This window comes from Leucoraja erinacea, chromosome 13 (genome assembly GCF_028641065.1).
Source record: "Leucoraja erinacea ecotype New England chromosome 13, Leri_hhj_1, whole genome shotgun sequence".
Taxonomy (NCBI): Eukaryota; Metazoa; Chordata; class Chondrichthyes; order Rajiformes; family Rajidae; genus Leucoraja; species Leucoraja erinaceus.
The window spans coordinates 3,354,228-3,376,782 of record NC_073389.1 but is presented as its reverse complement, the minus strand read 5'-3'; the positions used below and the strand labels follow the sequence as shown (position 1 = coordinate 3,376,782).

At 44.9% G+C, this 22,555-nt stretch overlaps 1 protein-coding gene across 1 annotated transcript in view; it reads left to right on the top strand.

The window, feature by feature from the left end:
- The first annotated feature begins 4,472 nt into the window (after positions 1 to 4,472).
- The window catches only part of polq (polymerase (DNA directed), theta), an 85,855-nt gene continuing 67,772 nt past the window's right edge, over positions 4,473 to 22,555 (top strand). The window contains exons 1-8 of the mRNA XM_055644283.1: positions 4,473 to 4,591; positions 8,579 to 8,758; positions 10,536 to 10,647; positions 10,779 to 11,604; positions 14,014 to 14,196; positions 17,406 to 17,536; positions 18,767 to 18,923; positions 19,945 to 20,053. Coding sequence (XP_055500258.1) covers positions 8,676 to 8,758; positions 10,536 to 10,647; positions 10,779 to 11,604; positions 14,014 to 14,196; positions 17,406 to 17,536; positions 18,767 to 18,923; positions 19,945 to 20,053 — 1,601 coding nt within the window. The 5' untranslated portion in view covers positions 4,473 to 4,591; positions 8,579 to 8,675. The remainder of the gene's footprint in view (positions 4,592 to 8,578; positions 8,759 to 10,535; positions 10,648 to 10,778; positions 11,605 to 14,013; positions 14,197 to 17,405; positions 17,537 to 18,766; positions 18,924 to 19,944; positions 20,054 to 22,555) is intronic.

Sequence of the window (22,555 nt, the reverse complement as noted above, 5' to 3'; positions counted from 1 at the left end):
TCCCCCATTCCTATCTATTCAGTTCTCACTGACATCCCCTGTCTATTCATCCTGCACTGATCTCCCTAGCCACCTCGCATTGATTCTCCTGCCACTCCCCATCAATCCTACACTGGTCCCCCAAATCATCCTGTACTGACCCCCTTCCCATCCATCCTGCACTGCTCACCCCTTGATCCTGCACTGCTCCCACCCCCCATCCATCCTGCACAGATCCCCCCATTCATCCCCACTGACATCCCCCCGCGCTCTCCCCTCATAATTTTACCTACTCCAACCAACACTCACTAATTCCCCTGCCTCAATCCATCCAATCCACACCGATTCATACACCCCCCCCCCCCCCCCCCGACCATATTGTGCTGGAAATGTCTTCAGAGCTAACATTGACTATGTTTGATAACGGAATGCAATCAAATATGTTTTAATTCCCAATGTTATTATTTGTTTTAATCCATAAAGATGGATTAATTAAATTTTGAACACGTGAAACATTAAAACCGCAGTGTTCGATTGTCACTGACACGTTATTACAGAATTCATTTTAATGGCAAATCAATGCTGTTAATATGGAGTATCAGTACTGTAGTTATTTAATGAGCAACATTCACAACTATACGTTGGATTTATCCAGGTTTTACTTCTACAGTCAGTCATATACATCACAAATTTGGTCGGGATATTTCAGTTGAAATTTTAACGTTAATTCTGAAGTGGGACTGATGGAAAAAGCGTTTATCAACAATTTTTTTTAAATGGTGCTTACAAACTGGGTATCTTCATTGCCACATACATCTAATCTGAATGTCTGGTAATGTGGCGTCTTGGCACCTTTAAATATATTACCAAACATTTGCTGCATTTATGTCCTTTGGCCATCTCTTGTTAGTTAGTGTAATGTTTAACCTGTCAGATGGGTATGGTCAGTTTTGTCAGCTATTACCATAAAATGCCTTTAGAAAATTCCTTGCAACCTGTATATTTTGTTGTGGATAAATTATGTGGTAAGTGAGAGTGTTTCTGTACCAATAGCAATAGCGACCCATGCTATGGCCATGTCATGATAATGTTCGGTCCTTCACAGAAAACATGCTTGTAGTGTGCATGGTTAAGCATATATGTTATCAAGGTCCAGGATTTATTGACACAGGTTGATCATACGCTGAATAATCCAACCACATTTATGTTTGGAAGTGGAAAGAAATAATAAAAATTGCATGAATTGCAATGTGTAAAAAGAGTTGAGATACCGTATTATAATTTTGCTGCATGTCATTGTGGTATATATCATGTTCAAGAAGGAACTGCAGATGCTGGAAGATCGAAGGTACACAAAAATGCTGGAGAAACTCAGCGGGTGCAGCTTCTCCAGCATTTTTGTGTACCTGTGGTATATATCATGTCTTGATTGGTGAATATGTTAGTTTGTGACTTTATTTGAAGCAGAAATAATATGTGAATGCATAATTCCGACTGGTAACTGCGCACTTCGTCCGAGCACGCGTCATGCAAGCCATCTTAAATGACCACCTAAAATGTCATTTGGCAACCTAAAAAGCTGCCAAGGTTGCCCGGCTGGCAACAGGGAAAAAAAGTTAAGCGAGAGCCCTGTGTGGATAGGTGACATTTCTCACCCTGACCCTTCAGCCTGATTATTGGGGAGAGAAAGATTGTTGGAAAAGAGAGGTGGGGGTGGAACAAAGCCTGGCAAGTGATAGGTGGATGCAGGTGAGGGGATGGGGGGGCGATTGGCAAATGGGTGGATCAAGTGACAAAGGCTTGCGATGAAAAGGAGACAAAAAGGGTGTCAGACAAGGAGAGGAGTGAAATGTAAAACCAGAGCTAGTGATATAGGTGGAAGTGACTAGGGCTGGGGGAGGGGAGGGAATGGGTGCAGGATACTGGGAAAAGTGACACAAAGTGCTGGAGTCAGGCAGCATCTCTGGAGAACATGAAAAGATGACGTTTCTGGTTGGGGCACTTTTTGCTCAATCTCCCTTCCAGTTTTCTTAACCCCCCCTCCAAATTTGTCTGAAGAAGGGTCCTGATCCAAAATGTCACTTAACCACGTTCTACAGAAATGCTACCTGATTTGCTGAGCGGGGGGGGGGGGGGGGGGGGGGGGGGGGTGGCGTGATGTTACCTAAAGTTGGAGAATTCAATGTTTATACTGTTGGGCTGTATTACTGCCCCGCCGTTCCTTGGATCCCCACTATTCTGATGGAATATCTTGTCCAGTGAAGAACAACGGGAATAATACTCTTAGGATGGGGCTTGGGAAACAAGAGTCCATTGTCAGGACAATCAAGCTGTGACGCACAAATATCACCTTCTCAATGTTCATGTGTCAGAAAAAGTCAGCTGTTCAGTTAATACCGTCATCAACAAGTCAAGAGTGTTGCGCTTCTGAAATGTTTATGTGGCTCAGAGGTCACATTGTAGGCTGAAACTCTACTGCCATCTTAAGGGTGCCGAGGGGAAGCCTGCAACTGTTTCGATGGAAGTTAAAGTTGCTAATGTTTAAAAAAAGATGGTTTATTTAGTTTAATATTGTCATGTGTGCCAAGGTACAGTGAAAAGCTTTTGTTTGCGTGTTATCCAGTCAAAGAATTACAAAGATTACAATCAAGCCGTACAGATACAGGACAAAGAGAATAACGTGTAGTACAGATAACGGATAAAGGGTACATCATTCAGTGCAACATAAAGTCCGATTAAAGATAGTTCAAAGGTCTCCAATGGGGTAGGTGCGAGATAGGACCTTCTCTCATGTTCTAACAGTGTTCCTCCTGGAAAGAATGGTCATTTGTGGTTCAGGGGTGCATTTTGTCTGCAATGGGTCCTGCAAAATTATTGTGTACAATGCTTTAACATGCCAAAACATGATAGATGAAAGTACTGCTGGTAAAAAATATATTAGAAACATAGAAAATAGGTGCAGGAGGCCATTCGGCCCTTCGAGCCAGCACTGCCATTCATTGTGATCATGGCTGATAGGCCCCAATCAATAACCCGTGCTTGCCTTCTCCCCATATCCCTTGATTCCGCCAGCACCCTAGAGCTCTATCTAACTCTCTCTTAAATCCATAACCAGGGGCCACAATCTTAGAATAAAGGGGAGGCCATTTAAGAGTGAGGTGAGAAAAAACGTTTTCACCCAGAGAGTTGTGAATTTGTGGAATTCCCTGCCACAGAGGGCTGTGGAGGCTAAGTCACTGGATGCTCTGCTCTATAGGGGGGTTGCACGTAAGGTCACTGGGTCATAGGGCTTGACGCACGGAGCCGCTCAATCCATCTGGAGGACATCCGTAACTTCGGTATATGTTATTAATGCTAGAAACGCGTACATTCCTACCTGTTAAAAACCGCCAAAATGTTGAATTTTTACGCTGAAAAAAATTGTGGGAGTCGGGGCAAGTGTGAGTGACATGTACCCAACTTTAGAATTCCAAACGTGAAGCGAAATGAAGGTAAAGAGAAGCGAGAGCTGAAGGGACAACAGCAGCTAAAGTGCTTGGTAAACATTGGCCGTGCAGATATCGAAATTGAAAATATTGGGAATTATCGTGTTTGCTCACTGTATTTCATCAACAGTAAGGCATTATTTGTGTTTTTTCTTGATTCCTTTGGTATCTAAAAAGTCTCAGAAGTGATTGATCTGGCTGTAAAATTTTCTTCAGTTGCGTTTTCATTTTGTAAAAACCCACTTGAGAACCATGGGCGATTAAAAAAATTTACAGCCAGATTTATCACTTCTGAAACTTTTTAGATGCCAAAGAAATCAAGAAAAAACACAAATAATGCCATAGTTGATGAAATTCAGTGAGCAAACGGCCAATGTTCACCAAGCACTCTGTCTGTTGTTGTCCCTTCAGCTCTCACTTCTATCTACCGTCATTTCTCCTCACTTTTGGAATTCTGAAGTAGGCTAAATGTCTCACACGCTTATCCCGATTCCCATATTTATTTACAGCGCAAAAATTGACAATTTCGGCGGGTTTTAACGGGCCCGCTAGGCTGGAAACAATAGTAAGTGCCTACCTGCAGTTCATCGCGTGTAATCCACTTGGAGTCAAAGATCTTACAGCGAAGCTATAAGATCTTTGCTTGGAGTGGCGTAGCAACAGTACGGGTCATGGGCCGTGACCCGACTGCCGTGAAACCTCCCTATAATCTTTGCTATCATCTTTGCTTAAGACTGGAGAACCACTTGGGGGTTGTGAGCTCCCCAAGCGGAATATGAGGGGTTGACAGGTCATCGTGGAGGACACTTACACTAGTTACACTTTCCTCTGTCGGTGGGGAAACAACGTGTGGAGACCGCAGTCTGAGTGAGCCGTCTGGTGGCGTTTGATGCTGAGGGTGACAGACGGCGGGCGGAGAGGCCCAGCGGCGGACCGGGCCGGGCCGGGCCGGGCGGGCGGGGTTGGCGGCGGACCGGTTTCCGGTGTGCGCGGGCGGGCGGGCGGTTTGAACGGGCCGGAGCTCGATGATGATGATGGCGGCGGGGAGCGGGCAGCAGCTCCGGCAACAGCTCCTCCTCCACTACGAGAGTCTGAAGTGTTGGAGCCTGAATGATGGTCGGGCCAAGGTATCTGCGGCCGAGAAAGTCTATCTGTCACCGGCCGTGGACAGCGAGCGGCATCTTCGAGTCACACAGGCCCTTCGGCCCAACTCGTCAATGCTAGCCAACGTGCCTCACCTACACTAGTCCCTCCTGCCTGCATTTGGCCCATATCCCTCTAAACCTGTCCTGTCCTATTTTGTAGTCAATGCCTACTATAACTATCGCACCAGGGCCTCTTCCATACCCCGCAACACTGCTCTCTCTCCTCATCCCCATCCCCGCACTCGCAACAAGGGCAGAGTCCTCACCTTTCACCCCACCAGCCGTCACATACAACACATAATCCTCCGCCATTTCCGCCACCTCCAACGTGACCCCACCACTCGCCACATCTTCCCATCTCCCCCCATATCTGCCTTCCGTAAAGACCGCTCCCTCCGCAACTCCCTTGTCAATTCTTCCCTTCCCTCCCGTAACACCCCCCCAAGAGATGCAACACCTGTCCCTTCACCTCCCCCCTCGACTCCATTCAAGGTCCCAAGCAGTCGTTCCAGGTGCAACAAAGGTTCACCTGTATCTCCAACCCCTTCTACTGCATCCGCTGCTCTAGATGTCAGCTGATTTACATCGGGGAGACTAAGCGGAGGTTGGGCAATCGTTTCGCCGAACACCTCCGCTCAGTCCGCAATAACCTACCTGAACTCCCGGTGGCTCAGCACTTCAACTCCCCCTCCCATTCCCAATCCGACCTCTCTGTCCTGGGTCTCCTCCATTGCCAGAGTGAGCAACACCGGAAATTGGAGGAACAGCACCTCATATTCCGCCTGGGCAGCTTGCATCCTGATGGCATGAATGTTGAATTCTCCCAATTTTGTTAGCCCTTGCTGTCTCCTCCCCTTCCTTAACCCTCGAGCTGTCTCCTCCCATCCCCCTGCCCTCGGGCTCCTCCTCCCCTTTTTCCTTCCTTCTCCCCTCCACCCCCCATCAGTCTGAAGAGGGTTTCGGCCCGAAACGTCGCCTATTTTCTTCGCTCCATAGTTGCTGCTGCACCCGCTGAGTTTCTCCAGCAATTTTGTGTACCTTCGATCTTCCAGCATCTGCAGTTCCTTCTTGAACACCTACTATAACTATGTTGTGTTGTGCTGAAGCAAAGCAACAATTTCATTGTCCAATCAGGGACACATGACAATAAACTCTCTTGAACTATCCATGTACCTGTCCAAGTGTCTTTTAAATGTTATTATCCTCCCTGCCTCAACTACCTCCTCTGGCAACTCGTTCCATACACTGTGAAAAATTTGCCCCTCGGGTTCCTATTCAATCTTTTCCCTGTCACATTAAACCAATGTTCTCTGGTTCTCGATTCCTTTACACTGGGTAAAATACTCTGTACATTCACCCTATCCCTCTCACGATTTTATAAACCTCTACAAATCACCCCTCGGCCTCCTGCGCTCCAAGGAATAAAGTCCCATCCTGCTCAACCTCTCCCTGTAGCTTAGGCCATCCAGTCCTGGCAACATCCTCGCAAACCTCCGCGCCCTTTTCAGCTTAATAATAGTATTACTTACTGTAAAGCTGCAGCAAGTAAGAATGTCATTGTTCCCTTGTGAGTATCATATTAATAAGTTACAGAGTGTTCATAGATAACATAATTAGTCATTAAGAAAAACAATCAAAGGACATACGTTGCTGAAGTAACTCAGCAGATCAGGCAGCATCTCTGGAGAATGTTGATAGGTGAAGTTTTGGGTACAAACCCTTCTTCAAAGACTCTAGAGTTCTGTGATCTTTGCTTCAGACTAACCGACAATTCCTTGTTTTTACATAAGTAAAACATTTGCAGTGCAAAAGGCCTGGTTCTAGTGCTATCAAGATAGTTCATGGTTGTTGAGGTTAGAGTTGTGCAATGTTCAAGAGCCTGATGGCTGTTTGGTAGAAAACACTTCCCATTAACAGACAGATAAATATATAATGTAGACAAAAATGCTGGAGAAACTCAGCGGATGAGGCATAATCTATGGAGCGAAGGAATAGGTGACGTTTCGGGTCGAGACCCTTCTTCAGACTGATGGGGGGGCGGGAAAAGGGAGGAAGAGGTGGAGAAAATAGGCTGTGGGAGAGCTGGGAAGGGGAAGGGGAGGGGAAGGAGGGAGAAAGCAAGGACTACCTGAAATTGGAGAAGTCAATGTTCATACCGCTGGGTGTAAACTACCCAAGCGAAATATGCTCCTCCAATTTACGGTGGTCCTCACTCTGGCCATGGAGGAGGCCCAGGACAGAAAGGTTGGATTCGGAATGGGAGGGGGAGTTGCAGTGCTGAGCCACCGGGAGATCAGGTTGGTTAATGCAAACTGTGCGGAGGTGTTGGGCGAGCGATCATCTAGCCTGCGCTTGGTCTCACCGATGTAGAACAGCTGACACCTAGAGTAGCGGATGCAATAAATGAGGTTGGAGGAGGTGCAGGTGAACCTCTGCCTCACCTGGAAAGACTGCTTGGGTCCTTGGATGGAGTCGAAGGGGGGTGGGGGGGTGGGGTAAAGTGATAAGTGTAGCATTTCCTGCGGTTGCAAGGGAAAGTACTAGGGGAGGGGGTGGTTTGGGTGGGAAGGGACGAATTGACCAAGGAGTTACGGAGGGAGCGGTCAGGAGATGGGAAGATGTGGCCAGTGGTGGGATCCTGTTGGAGGTGGCGAAAATGTTGGAGGATTATCTGTTGTATGTGACAGCTGGTAGGGTGGAAGTTGAGGACAAGGAGGACTCTGTCCTTGTTACGAGTGGGGGAGGATGTGGAGTGAGAGCGGAGCTACGGGATATAGAGGAGACCCTGGTGAGAGCCTCATCTATAGTCGAAGAGGGGAAGGAACCCCCATTCCCTAAAGAATGAGGACATCTCCTGGTGTGGAACACCTCATCCTGGGTGCAGATGCGGCGTAGACGGAGGAATTGGGAGTAGGGGATAGAGTCCTTACAGGAAGCAGGGTGGGAAGAAGTGTAGTTCAGATAGCCAAGGGAGTCAGTGGATTTGTAGTACATGTCGGTCGGTAGTCTGTTACCTGCGATTGAGATAGTGAAGTCTAGAAACGGTAAGGAGATGTCGGAAATGGTCCAGGTGAATTTGAGTGCCAGATGGAAGTTAGTGGTGAAATGGATGAGGTCAGTGAGTTCTGCATGGGTGCAGGAGGTAGCACCAATGCAGTCGTCAATGTAGCGGAGGTAGAGTTCGGGGATAGGGCCACGGTACGCCTCGAACAAGGATTGTTCGATGATAAATATATAATAATCAGTAATAGGATGTTAATAATCAATAACACTAGGTAACAAAGATAAATATATAATAATCAGTAATACAAGAAATTAATAACTAATATAGGTAATGATTCTAGTGCAAAACAGAAGTCTTGTGCAACTAAAGACACAATCTGTTGTAACTCATAGTTGCTGAGGTTAGTGCTGTGTAGCATTCAAGATGGTTGTCGGGAAGAAGCTGTTTTTGAACCGTTTTTGGATTCCTGTACCTCCTCTCCGATGGCAGCCTTTATGAGGCAGCGCCTCCTGTAGATCACTTCTAAGGTCAGTACCTGTGACCAGGCAGTGTCCACCATTTTTTGTAACCACCTTTGTTCTTGGGCTTTCGTGTATTGAGCTTCTTAACCAGTCCGTGATGCAACCAGTCAATGTGCTCTCTGTCTTACACCTATAGATGTTCAAGAGAGTATTCAACCAGTTATTTAAGTTTTATTATCTGAATAAGAATGAAAATTGGCAAGAATTTAAAGAACAATGAAAGCTGTCCAAAATCAATCGATATGGCAGCATATCAATATCAATTAATTTTGCCCTCATTGTTAAATCAAGATTGTATTATTCATTGGTTAATTTAAAATGCATTGTATATTTTTGATGTTTTAATCATAGAGAATCTGGCATGTGATTCAAAATGTATGACATGCTGTTAATAAATGTTATAAATATGGATGGAATAACTGAAAGTGCTGATTAATTGCCCAGATTCCTGGTGGAAGCCGAGAGTAACTGTTGAAAAGTGTTTCAGTCACTTGACGATGCAGCACTGAGCCATCTGAGTTTGAGGATAACATTTGTAACCATGGTGAAGGAAGGAGTTACACCGGCTATCAACCCCCAGCACAGATATATGGGACAACGGCGAATTCCTGTGAGGAGGCAATGGTAAGAAGCCCAAGGTTTATTGGAATGTGGAAGTATTCCCTGTATATAAGCCCTGTATATTTATTTTCAAATATTAAATTGCTTGGCTTGCTGAGCTACAGAGAACATAGAAGATGGAACAATAGAGCACAGAACGGACCCTTTGGTGCACAACGTCCATGTCGAACATGATGCCGAGTTAAACAAATCTCCTCTGCCTGCTTGTGATCCCTATCCCTCCATTCCATGCATATCCATGTGCCAATCATAAAGCCTCTTCATGTCTGTCTACCACCACCCCTGGCCACGCATTTCAGGCACCCACCACTGTGTGTGTGTGTGTCACTGTCTCTGTCTCTGTCTCTCTATCTGTCTCTCTGTTCTTTCCTTCTCACCTTAACGTTAATCACTCTAGTTTGTGATCTTTCCATCTTGGGGGGGAAAAATGTTCTGACTGTCTATTCTATCCACGCCTTTCATAGTTTTCCCTTCAATCAGGTCTCCGTGCAACCTCCGGCACAGAAAACAAAGCAAGTTTGGGTTATTTAGGAGCGTAACTATTTAATTGCATTGCTGTGAAGTCACTTACAAACTGCACATTTTCCTACTTAAAATATTACTTAAGGATTTTTTTTCTATTCACGTTACCTGCCTGTATGTCTCCAATATTTTAAACTGAATTCATGGGGGGATTTGAATATATATATTTTCTGGATTAATAGTCCAGATCATTTGAGTTATTAGTCCATTAGTTTAATTACACTGCAAGATATTTTATTATAAATCACGAGATTTGCTTACTAAACCAAATACTGACTTTTCAAAAGCGTTTTGAATTCCTATTATTTCTTCATAGATGTATTTAAAAAACAAACTGGAAGGTGTTACTAAGAAGTAGTAGTCTGAAGTGTATTTTCTTTAATGTAAGAAGCATAGCAGGTAATGCAGCTGATCTTAGAGCCTGGATTAGTAGAGTCATACAGTACGGAAACAGACCCATGCTGACCAAGAGGCCTCATCTAAAATATCCCCATTTGCCTGCATTTGACTCAAATCTTTCTAAAACTTTCCAATCCACGTATCTGTCCAGATGTCTTTCCAATTTGAATAATTGTACATGCCTCCACTACCTCCTGGCAGTTTGTTCCATATACCTACCATTTTCTGTGTAAAGTTGCCCCTCAGGTTCCTATTAAATCTCTCCTGTCATCTTAAACCTATGTCCTCTGGTTCTTGATTCCCCTACCCTGAGAAAAAAACAGTGCATTCGCCCTGTATATTGCCCTCACACACACACTATAATATCACCCTTAGCACTCCAAGGAATAAAATCCGAGCCTGCGCAACCGCTCCTGAAAGCTCAGGCCTCAAGACCCAGCAACATCCTCATGAATCGTCTCTGCACCGTTTCCAGCTTAATGACATCCTTCCTCCAGCAAGGTGACCAAAACGGAACACAATACTCCAAGTGCGGCCTCAGCAATGTACCCTGTAATATGATCTCCCAATGTCTGTACCCAATACCCTGACTGATGAAAGACAACGTGCCAAAAACCCACCTTCTCCGCCTTATCTACCTGTGACATCGCTTTCAGGGAACTATGTACCTGCACTCCTAGATTCGTCTGCTCTATAATATTCCCCAGGGCCCTGCCATCTTGTGTATGAATGAGCAGCTGACGCACATTGGAATTCCATATTCGATCTGGTTGTTTATGCATCTTTCTTAAATCATTATTATTGGTTAGTACAAGACTCATTGGAGGTTTTTGTGTGCCTTTTGTTTCCACGCAAACAGTGTGACCGATTCGCATTCCTCAACCCTTCGACGGTCAGGTCGCTTGCAGCAGCAAAATCGCACGGAAGATTCAGATGGCAAAGAAAACCAAGCTGATGGGGCTTGTACCAAGGTGGGTTTGCTGAACGGTCGATTGAAGAGCATCCTGTGTCTTCCTCTTAGAATGGAACCCCGAGCTCTGGAGGATTTAACCACTAACTGAAAAATATAACAATACCTTCTTATATTTCTGCTTTCATTCAGGTTCCTTCCAAGGTTGAGGCAACCATTGCGAGTGGTGGCGCTGTGTCTGATTCTCCGTTATCACTCGATGATTCACTTGTCCAGGCAGCAGTTGACCTTGAGAAGAACTGGAATCCTGCGAATCCAAAAGAAGATGCTTTAAACGCAGTACATTTGAACAATTGTAAGGCAGCTTGCAATTCTAATCGACCCATGACCAATGCGGTGAACCAACACGAGGTTTTAAATGAGGACAAGAGCCTAAAATTCAGTTCTGCAGCAAGGGCATGTAGCAGTAACAGTGAGGGTCAGAAGTTATTGACAAACCGAGTATCTACAGCACAGACTAAAGCTTTGTTGGAAATAAAGCAGAGTGGCCATGATTTGATGAATAACCCTCCGTGTTGTAGTCGGAAAGGAACGGTCAGTTGTTCTGCAGAAGACCACATGTCTGTGGGCAGGGACACGAGGGCTGAGGGAAGAACATTACCGCTGGCCAACGGCCACAAGAGGGAAAGGCCCTCGTCTGTTGACATGCTCGATCCCGATACATCCGCCTACCCGACTGCAAAGAAGATCATGACGGCTCCTGGCTGCTTGCCAGCCCAGCGGAGGTCTCCAAAAGCAAGACCTGGGGCGAAAAGGCAGGTTGGAAATTTGTCCAAGATGGATAAGAGTTTACAAACTTCCAGGAGACCCATCATGGTTAGTCCGAACCACCAGAAATTGTCGCAAGAGAAGCAGCTTTCTCGTTCAAGCTGTTCCCTGTCAGTGCTGTCACCTCCCCCCGGCCTCAGTCAAAGTTTGTTAGATGGCAGCAAACTCAGTCAGTCCTTGACAGCAACAGGTACGGTCTGTTTAATGTTTTCTGTTAAGTTTTATAAGAAATATATTGCAAGGTATTTTGGAAGGACACTGCAGACAAACTGCAGGTGCTGGTTTACAAAAAGAGCCACTAAGTGCTGGAGTAGCTCAGCGGGTCAGGCAGCATTTGTGGAGAACATGGATAGGAATTGTTTCAGAGCAGGACTATTCTTCAGACTGATTGTTGAAAATGGGGGAGAAAGCTGGAAAGGAGGTGGGGCAAGAAGTGTCCCGACCCTTACTGTTACCTATTCATGTTCTCCAAGGAATGCTGCCTGACCCGCTAGGTTACTCCAGCACTTTGTGTTGTAGCTCAAGATTCCAGCATCTATAGTCTATTGTATATCTCTTTCTTTCATGTCCAATCCATATGGCCAAATGGGTGTGATGGAGGTTGGAATTCAGCAAAAGGCAACGGGTCCGAGAAACTGCTTTGTAACGCACCTGCCAGTCAAGTCTATGATTGTGGATGCAGAGAAAGTATCTGAGTTAAATCTTGTCCCGTTTGCATACTGTATAATCCACCATGATGTAAAGCGGTTGACTGATTGAATTGATTGAAAGATACAGCATGGAAACAGGCTCTTTCATCCACCAAGTCTGAACCGACCATCAATCACCCGTTCACATCAGTTCCATGTTATCCCACTTTCTCATCCATTCACTAGAGGTGCAGTTTACAGAGGCAAATTAATCTGTAAACCCCCACATCATGGCGGAAACTCGGCAACGCCAGCAGCGTAATCAAGGACGTGTCGCATCCTGGCCACTCCTTCTTCTCCCCTCTCCCATCAGGCAAAAGCTTTCGAAGTGTGAAAATGCACACCACCAGATTCAGGGACCGTTTCTTCCCAGCTGTTATCAGGTAACTGAATCATCCTACCACAACCAGAGAACAGTGCTGAACTACTATCTACTTCTTTGGTGACCCTCGGACTATCCTTGATCGGAATTTTGCTGGCTTTACCTTGCACTAAACGTTATTCCCTTATCATGTATCGATACAAATGGCTCGATTGTAATCATGTATTGTCTTTTTGCTGACTGGATAGCACTTACAAAAGCTTTTCCCTGTACCTCGGTACACGTGACAATAAACTAAAATAAACTGAAACCAGAGCACCAGAAGGAAACCCACGCTGTCACATGGAGAACTTGCAAACTCCCCGCAGACGGTACCCAAGGTCAGGATTGAACCTGGGTTTCTGGCGCTGTGAGTCAGCAGGTTTACCTGCTGCACCGCTGTTATTTTGGTTTTTGGAACCATTTTATTGTAGTATTTCCAGTCTTCGTATAAAATGTTGAGAGTGAAATCTATTCATTACATATTTTTAGACTTAAGAGAGACAACATGGAAACAGGCCCTTTGGCCCAATGAGTCCGTGCTGACCAGTGATCACCCCTTACATTAGAACTACCCTAGACACCAAGGGACAATTTTACAATTTTTTTACCAAAGCCAATTAACCTACAAACCTTTACGTCTTTGGAGTGTGGGAGGAAACCGGAGCACTCAGTGAAAACACATGCAGTCACAGGGAGAACGTACAAACTCCATACAGGCAGCACCTGTAGTCAGGATCGAACCCGGAGGCAGCAACTCTACCGCTGTGCTACCCCTAATATAAACAATAATCGTTTAACTAATATCTATCTATTTATTTATTTCTTTATTTTGAACAAAATAAAAGAATAAAAAGCAAGTGTGAAACAGCATACAAAAAACAAAACAAGAATATTTATAAAGTGTCAAACAATATCTGTATGTGTCCGAAAAGGAGCAGGAAGAGGCCAAAGCTTATTAATTCCCACCCCTTATTCAACTGCTTGTAATTACCTTATACAAATTTAGCAGCTATATGTACACCAGCAGCTATATGTACACCAAATTATTTACATTTATACACTAATCAAATATTTACAAAGCCATACAAAAAAAGAGAGACAAAAATGAAAATAAAAGAAAAAACCCTCATATACTATACAGTATCTTAGTCATATATACAACCCATCACCCTATCATCACCCTTCCCAATACAATCAGTATAACAAATATCCCACTCACAATCACCTATCCTCATCCCAATATCCTTTTAAACAAGTGTTTTTGTACATCTTTTTAAACTGAATTATGTTTGTGCTAAGTTTTATCTCCTGTTCCAGACCATTCCACAAATTTGCACCACAGATTGCTATGCGCATACTTTTAAGTTGTTCTAACATTGAATTTTTTTAAATTATGTTCCCCTCTCAAATTTGATCAGCAACTTTTGTTACTGCAATTATTTTTCACACTTATTGTCTGAAGTGAAGGTATTTTGCACGATGACTCTGATGAACATCCTGCAGGGGAGTCTGCAGACTCTTTACGCTTGTTTTCATTTAATTCCAGGCAGGTGTGAGGAGGTGGTTGCCCTGGCAGAAGCCGGGGACATGCTGCTGCTATCCAATTGGGGGATCCCCAGAGTGGTCCTGGAGAAGTATCGCAGCCTGGGGGTGGTGAGCATTTTTGAATGGCAAGCCGAATGCCTCACACAGCACCGTGTATTGGAGGGAAGAAACTTGGTTTATTCAGGTACTTTACTGTTTAAACACTTGAGCTGATTTCTCTGCTGGGTGAAATGGGCCTAATTTAGACAAAGTAGTGGTGCCTTGCAGTATTTATATAGGCTAAAATATTAAAGATAACAGTAATATTTATTTTTGCATTTTTCATCCGATTCTCCGGAAGCAGTGCTTTTTTTAATGGACAAAATGATGCCAGTATGCATGATTAATAAATATGTCACAACGCCATAGACCCGATTCAATCCTGATCATTGGCGAGACCACGTGCAGACTCGGCGATTGTTTTGCTGAACATCTTTGCTCAGTCCGCCTTGGCCTACATGGACTCCCGGTTGCCAAACACTTTAACTCCCCCACCCATTCCCACACTGACCTTTCTGTCTAGGCCCCCTCCATTGTCAGTGAGGCCAAATGCAAATTGAAGGAACAGCATCTCATACTTTGCTTGGGCAGCTTACAACCCAGCGGTATGAATTTAATTTCTCTATAACTTCAAGTAACCCTAATATCCTCTCTCTCTCTCTCCCCTCTCCCCCTCTCCGTCTCCGTCTCCGTCTCCGTCTCCCTCTCCGTCTCCCTCTCCCTCTCCCTCTCCCTCCCCCCACTCTAGTCGTTGTACTAGTTTTACTGGCATGCTGTTGAGTTCCTCGAAGATAGACACAAAATGCTGGAGAAACTCAGTGGGACAGACAGCATCTCTGAAGAGAAGGAATGGGTGACGTTTAGGGTCGAGGCCCTTCTTCAGACTGATGGACTGTTAAGTTCATCTATATATATATACTTGTTATCACCTATCCCACAAACAATAATGGCCTATCATGTGCCCCACATGTTCTTGATTATTGTTGCTTTGTGCATATCTTCCATTCATTTCTCCTAAGTAGTTGAAATCTCTCATTCCCCTTTTCCCTGCCTCTCAGCCTGGAGAAAGATCCCGACCCGAAATGTAATTCCTTTTCCCATTCCTATTCCTTTTCACCAGAGATGCTGCCTGACCCGCTGAGATGCTCCATCTTTTTGTACTTGACTTTGGTTCAAACCAGCATCTGCAGTTCTTCTCCACACAATGATGTTTAACTTTCAGGATATGCCAGTACGCCGTACTGAAGCTTACCATCACAAAAAAAGTGCTGGTTTTAGCTCCCTTTTTTATTCTGGGCTCGCCTTTTCCCCACGTCCTTAATTTGTTCTTTCAGTCGGTCATTAAAGAAAATGACACTCATCTTGCGTTTGTAATTATTTGATCTTTGAAAACTTCTTGGTAAAATTACTTGTCATTGAACACTAGTTAATAATTTCATGTGTTTCTCTAAAATGACCAGATTATTAAAGTTTTGAATTAAAAAGATCACAATGAACATGAGTGGAAGACACAAAGTTGATAAAAGAATCGGACAGCTCAGTCGGTAGAGCATTGGACTTTTAATCTGAGGGTGCAGGGTTCAAATCCCTGGTTGAGTGATAGCTTTCTGCCGCATTGAGTAAATATGCACATTTACAATATTATCATTCGCCATTGCAATCCAAACACTTCTGAGATGTACAGTGGCTTGCAAAAGTATTCATACCCCTTGAACTTTTCCACATTTTGTCACGTTACAACCACAAAAACGTAAATGTATTTTATTGGGATTTTATGTGATAGACCAACAGAAAGTGGTGCATAATTGTGAAGTGGAAGGAAAATGATACATGGTTTTCAAATTATTTTACAAATAAAAAACTGAAAAATGTGGCGTGCAAAAGTATTCATCCCCCCTGAGTCAATACTTTGTAGAACCACCTTTCGCTGCAATTACAGCTGCAAGTCTTTTGGGGTATGTCTCTACCAGCTTTGCACATCTAGAGACTGAAATTTTTGCCCATTCTTCTTTGCAAAATAGCTCAAGCTCAGTCAGATTAGATAGAGTGCGTCTGTGAACAGCAATTTTCAAGTCTTGCCAGAGATTCTCAATTGGATTTAGGTCTGGACTTTGACTGGGCCATTCTAACACATGAATTGCTTTGATCTAAACCATTCCATTGTAGCTCTGGCTGTATGTTTAGGGTTGTTGTCCTGCTGGAAGGTGAACCTCCGCCCCAGTCTCAAGTCTTTTGCAGACTCTAACAGGTTTTCTTCCAAGATTGCCCTGTATTTGGCTCCATCCATCTTCCCATCAACTCTGACCAGCTTCCCTGTCCCTGCTGAAGAAAAGCATCCCCACAGCATGATGCTGCCACCACCATGTTGCACAGTGGGGATGGTGTGTTCAGGGTGATGTGCAGTGTTAGTTTTCCACCACACATAGCGTTTTGCATTTAGGCCAAAAACTTCAATTTTGGTCTCATCTGACCAGAGCACCTTCCTCCACATGTTTGCTGTGTCCCCCACATGCCTTGTGGCAAACTACAAACGGGACTTCTTATGGCTTTTATTCAACAATTCTTCTTGCCACTCTTCCATAAAGGCCCGATTTGTGGAGTGCACGACTAATAGTTGTCCTGTGGACAGATTCTCCCACCTGAGCTGTGGATCTCTGCAGCTCTGCCAGAGTTACCATGGGCCTCTTGGCTGCTTCTCTGATCAATGCTCTCCTTGCCTGGCCTGTCAGTTTAGGTGGACGGCCATGTCTTGGTAGGTTTGCAGTTGTGCCATACTCTTTCCATTTATGATGGATTGAACAGTGCTCCGTGAGATGTTCAAAGCTTGGGATATTTTTCTATAACCTAACCCTGCTTAAACTTCTCCACAACTTTATCCCTGACCTGTCTGGTGTGTTCCTTGGGCTTCATGATGCTGTTTGTTCACTAATGTTCTCTAAAAAACCACTGAGGCCTTCACAGAACAGCTGTATTTATACTGAGATTAGATTACACACAAGTGGACTCTATTTACTAATTAGGTGACTGCTGAAGGCAATTGGTTGCACTGGATTTTATTTAGGGGTATCAGAGTAAAGGGGGCTGAAGACTTTTGCACACCACACTTTTCAGTTTTTTATTTGTAAAAAAATTTGAAAACCATGTATCATTTTCCTTCCACCACAATTATGCGCCACTTTGTGTTGGTCTATCACATAAAATCCCAATAAAATACATTTACGTTTGTGGTTGTAACGTGACAAAATGTGGAAAAGTTCAAGGAGTATGAATACTTTTGCAAGCCACTGTATATGCGACAACAACTCCTGGTACAATTGCAACAAAAAAATAAGCACTGATTTGTTTTGTGTATAGCCCCAACCAGTGCTGGGAAGACACTCGTTGCTGAATTGCTAATTTTAAAGAGAGTTCTGGAAAGGAGAAAGAAGGCACTGTTCATTTTGCCATTTGTTTCTGTGGCAAAGGAGAAAATGTATTACCTGCAGGTGAGTGCGGATTGTATCGATGTGACTGTTTAATGCCCTTCCATATCCTTTACCTTCATTATCATCAAATCTCTGTGAACTCATTCACAGAACCAGAAAGCAAGCAAATGCTTGGTAAATTGGGCATCACAATTACAGGATGAGGACAGTCAATTTCATGGTTTTAACAGTAATCCAGCATTTCTCAGTCATCGTAAACCAGCTATTTTAAAACTCGAAAAAAGACACCATGTGCTGAAGTAACTCAGCAGGTCAGGCAGCATCTCTGGAGAACATAGATGTTTTGGTTGTTTAGGGACTGTTCCAGTTTTAGTTAATTAGCTGTTCCGAACTCCCCAGACACCATAATGAGGTTTAAACTTTATCCGTGGATCCATGTTCCAGTTCTTGGCACATTAGTCCAACATCTTAGCTTTTACACCATTGTGGCCATAGTAGTCTGAAAGAATAGCAATGTCTTCACACCCTTGCAAACAATGCAGCCAGATTTACAATTAGTGAATACCCACCAGTCCTGACATGGGGTAAAATGGAGCATTATTTCCCTTTTGCCTCTGGGGTTTGCAGTCAATTCAAGACAAATTTGATGAGCTGCATGTTTTAACTGATTGCAACAATTTCTGATTGATTCATTGAAGAATGCAGCATGGAAACAGGCCCTTCAGCCCACCGATTCCATGCTGCCCATCGATCACCCATTCACGCTAGTTCTATGTTATCCCACTTTCTCATCCGCTCTCTACTAACTATGGAGAATTTACAGATGACAATAAACGTACAAACCTGCATGTCTTTGGGATGTGAAAGGCAACCGGAAAACCCGGAGGAAACGCAAGCTCTCGAAAGGAGACATGCAAACTCCACACAGACAGCACCCGAGGTCAAGATCAAACCCGTGTCTCTGGTACTGTGAGGTGTGGCTCTAACCGCTATGCCACTGTGCTGTCCTAGTCTGTATGATCCAAGTTAGTCTTCATCTAGTTCAAGATGGGAATGTTCTTAGGCAAAATGGATGACATTGAATAGTGATGGGATGAAAGTAATTGTCCTTTTCTCAACTTCTCATTCATGTGTTGGGAACACATTGATAAGTGATGCAGTGCTAGGGAAAGGTAATTCATTAAAAAATAATCAATCTTCATATTTCTGGATCATAATCAACTGCATAAAATGACCAACTAAAAAGGGGCGAAAAAACACATGTGTGAATATCTCTGCTCCCAATACCAGAACTTATTCCAAGAGGCGATGATGAGAGTGGAGGGATATATGGGAAGCACATCCCCAGCTGGGGGTTTTTCATCGCTCGATGTCGCTGTGTGTACTATTGAGAAGGCCAACGGGCTCGTCAATCGAGTTATTGAAGAGGACAAAGTAGACCAACTCGGTGAGAGTACAAAATATACTTTTGCTGTGAAAAATCATTGATTTGAAAATGATTACATCTGCTTGTCTCTCCACAAGGCTGTATGGACCTGTGTATTTCTACCAGTTCCTGCATTTAAAACATCCTTTTATTTAAAGAGCTTATCTTTATTATAAGATAGAGCATGGAAACAAGCCCTTTGGCCCTTCAATTGATCCTCGGCCTACACACCAGGGGAAATTTACAGAGACCAATTAACCTACAAACCTGCATGTCTTTGGAATGTGGGAGGAAACCAGAGCACCCGGAGGAAACACATGCGGTCACAGAGAAATTAATCAAACTTCGCACATACACTGTAGTTGGGATCAAACCCGGGTCTATAGTGCTATGAGGCAGCAGCTCTACTACTGTGCCACTGTGCTGCTACCCACAACATTGATTGTAAGTGACAATACACAATAGGTGCAGGAGTAGGCCATTCGGCCAGCACCATCATTCATTGTGATCATGGCTGATCATCCCCAATCAATACCCCGTTCCTGCCTTCTCCCCATATCCCCTGATTCTGCTATCTTTAAGAGCCCTATCTAGCTCTCTCTTGAAAATATCCAGAGAACCGGCCTCCTCCGCTCTCTGAGGCAGAGAATTCTACAGACTCGCAACTCTCTGTGTGAAAAAGTGTTTCCTCGTCTCTGTTCTAAATGGCTTACCCGTTATTAAACTGTGGCCCCTGGTTCTGGATTCCCCCAACATCGGGAACATGTTTCCTGCCTCTAGTATGTCCAAACCCTTAATAATCTTATATGTTTCAATAAGATCCCATCTCATCCTTCTAAACTCCAGAGTGTACAAGCCCAGACGTTCCATTCACTCAGCATAGTACTGTACACATATGCTGAGAGAGGTGAGGAGCATAAATCATCTGGGCTCTATTGGTGGAAAGCTTGTTTCTGAGTATCTTAAATGTTAACACCGCACTTGATATGTGATTCCAACCCCTTATTTGTAAAGTGATTTATTTTCTTTTGCCCCCCTGCAGGAATAATAGTTGTGGATGAGTTACATATGTTGGGGGACTCACACAGAGGGTACCTGTTGGAGCTGCTTTTAACCAAGATATTGTATGTCACTAGAAAGAGAGAAAAAAGGTACGCAAAAGGCCTCCCCCTTTTCAATGAAAACTTGTTCGAGAATTCTACCATTACCCTCCTGGAGTTCTGTAATCTTTTTTCCACTGAATATAGCTAATTCATTTGAGATCTTGCCCGACATAAAATTCCCATATTGCTTCCTAATGCCCAATACGTTTCCCCTGGTTACCATTTCGAGGCATGCACATGGAAACAGGCCCTTCAGCCCAACTCGTCTATGCCGACCAAGACGGCCCATCTATGCTAGTCCCATCTGCCTTTGTTTGGCTTGTATCCATCTAAACTTCTCTTATTCATTGACTGTGTTTGAATGTCTTTTAAATGATGTTATAGTACCTGCCTTGACACCCTACTCTGGCAGCTCGTTCCATATACCCACCACCTTCTGTGTGAAAACATTTTATTTATTTAGCGAATGCAAAGTCCTTTAGCCAAGCAGTTGCCTCTTGATTTGCTGTATGAAGGGTGACAAGTCCTCCTTTTTAGTCTTTGTTGAGGGCAAGCTTCAATGATGTGTTGCATTGTTTGCTGCTCTCCACAAGCACACCATGGGGTTGGACTGCTGCTCTCCATTTGTGAAGGCTGGCCAAGCAGGGGCCATGTCCAGTCCTGAATCTATTCAGCGTCGTCCACTGCTTCCTTGGGAGAATGGTGCCAGGGACCGGTAGGGTGGGGTCTGACACCAGATGTTTATTTGGGACGTCCTTGGACTCCGATTCCTTTTTCCAAGCTGATTGGATGGTGAAATCAGCTGGTGGTGGGTTCTTCCAAATTGGTCGTCAAGATGGAAGTCGAGCAGTGGGTGGGTTGAAGATGTCCATGTGAATTGGCAGGTGAGGGGAGTTTTTGGTCTTTTGGAGCATCCTTTGAGTGAGGACTACTCGCCAGATGTGTGGAGGGGCTATGTTGGATAGGACAGGGAGCCAGGGGAGTGGTGTTGAGCGGATTGTTCCTGTGATGATCCTCATTGTTGAGTTCAATTGGGTGTCCACATGGTGTGTGTGGGATGGGCGGCGCGACTCTCGTCAGCAGCGGCCTCTGCAGTCTGTCCGCGTTTTATTATTTTTTGTCTATGTTTTTATGTAGTTTTTGTTATTTTGGGGGTGGGGTGGGAGGGGGGTGAAACTTTTAAAATCTCTCTCTGCACGGGAGACCCGACCTTTTCTCGTCGGGTTTCCGTTGTCGTTGGGGCTGTAACGAGGAGCGGCCTCCAACAGGAAGAGACCGGGGACTCTGGTGCCGACGACTCACCGTCGCCGTCGCGGGGCTGGCCGAGACCGGAGCGGGTGGAGCGGTGGAGGAGCGCTGCTGCTGCTGCTGCTGCTGCTGCTGCGGCGGCCCGACCGGAGAGTCGGAGGCTTCAACGGCAGGTCTGTGGACTGCGGCACCGCGGGTCCCTGGAGGGAGACCGCTTTTCAGGGCTCTCGCAACGGCGACTTCCCCCGCCCGAGTTGCGGGGTTGAAGAGCTCCTGGAGCGGGGCCTGACATCACTGCCCCGCGCGGCTTGGAATGGCCGCGGAACTGTGCGAGCGCACGCCGGGGGCTCTAACAGCAAGACCCGGTGCGCGATCTCGCACCACCCGGCGTGGCTTTAATGGCCGCGGGACAATCGCCATCGCCAGCCGGGGGCTTGGACTTTGACTCTGACATCGGGGGGGGGGGGGGGGGGGGGGGGGGGGGGGGGAGAGTGCAGTGGAGAGATAAGTATATTTGGCCTTCCATCACAGCAATGTGATGAATGTTTATGTTAATTATGTTGTGTCTTGGGTCTATTTGTTTGTAATGTATGGCTGCAGAAACGGCATTTCGTTTGGACCTCAAGGGGTCCAAATGACAATTAAATGTATCTTGTATCTTGTATCTTGTATGACCTGGACCAAACAGGGGCACACTATTCGGCTGAAGAAAATGCAAGGGCTAGTGCTGAAGTGCGCAGTGTGGGGGCTGCTGCCCCCCACTTTGAGCCAGCAAGCTTACTGAGGAAATTGTTTCTGGACTTCACCTTAGCTGCTGTTCTTTTGAGATGTTCCTTGAAGGATAGGGTCCTGTCAAGGGTCACTCCGAGGTAGGTTGGAGTGGGGGCATACTTCAGTTTGGTCCTGCTCAGATAAATGTTTGGTTCTCATTGCCCCTCAGGTACGGATTAAATCTTTCACCTTAAACCTATGTCCTCTGGTTCTTGATTCCCTTACCTGGATAAAAGACTCTGCATTTACCAAATCTATTCCCATCATGATCTTATTTGCCATCATGTGATCACCCCCTCAGCCTTTAAAGTGTTTAGAAAATGCTTTGGCATGTTAGTTAACAACTGGTGCTAATTCCTGGCACCCCCCCCACCTTTTTTCTCCTAACAACGTATCTTCCTAACGGCGTGTAATCTTTTACATTTGTAGAGTATCTCCGCTTTTCAGTTCTCTACCTGTCATAAATTACTCCTTTATTTTATCCGACCCCCAATATTCCTTGACATGCTGGGTTTCTGAGGAATTTCAGCA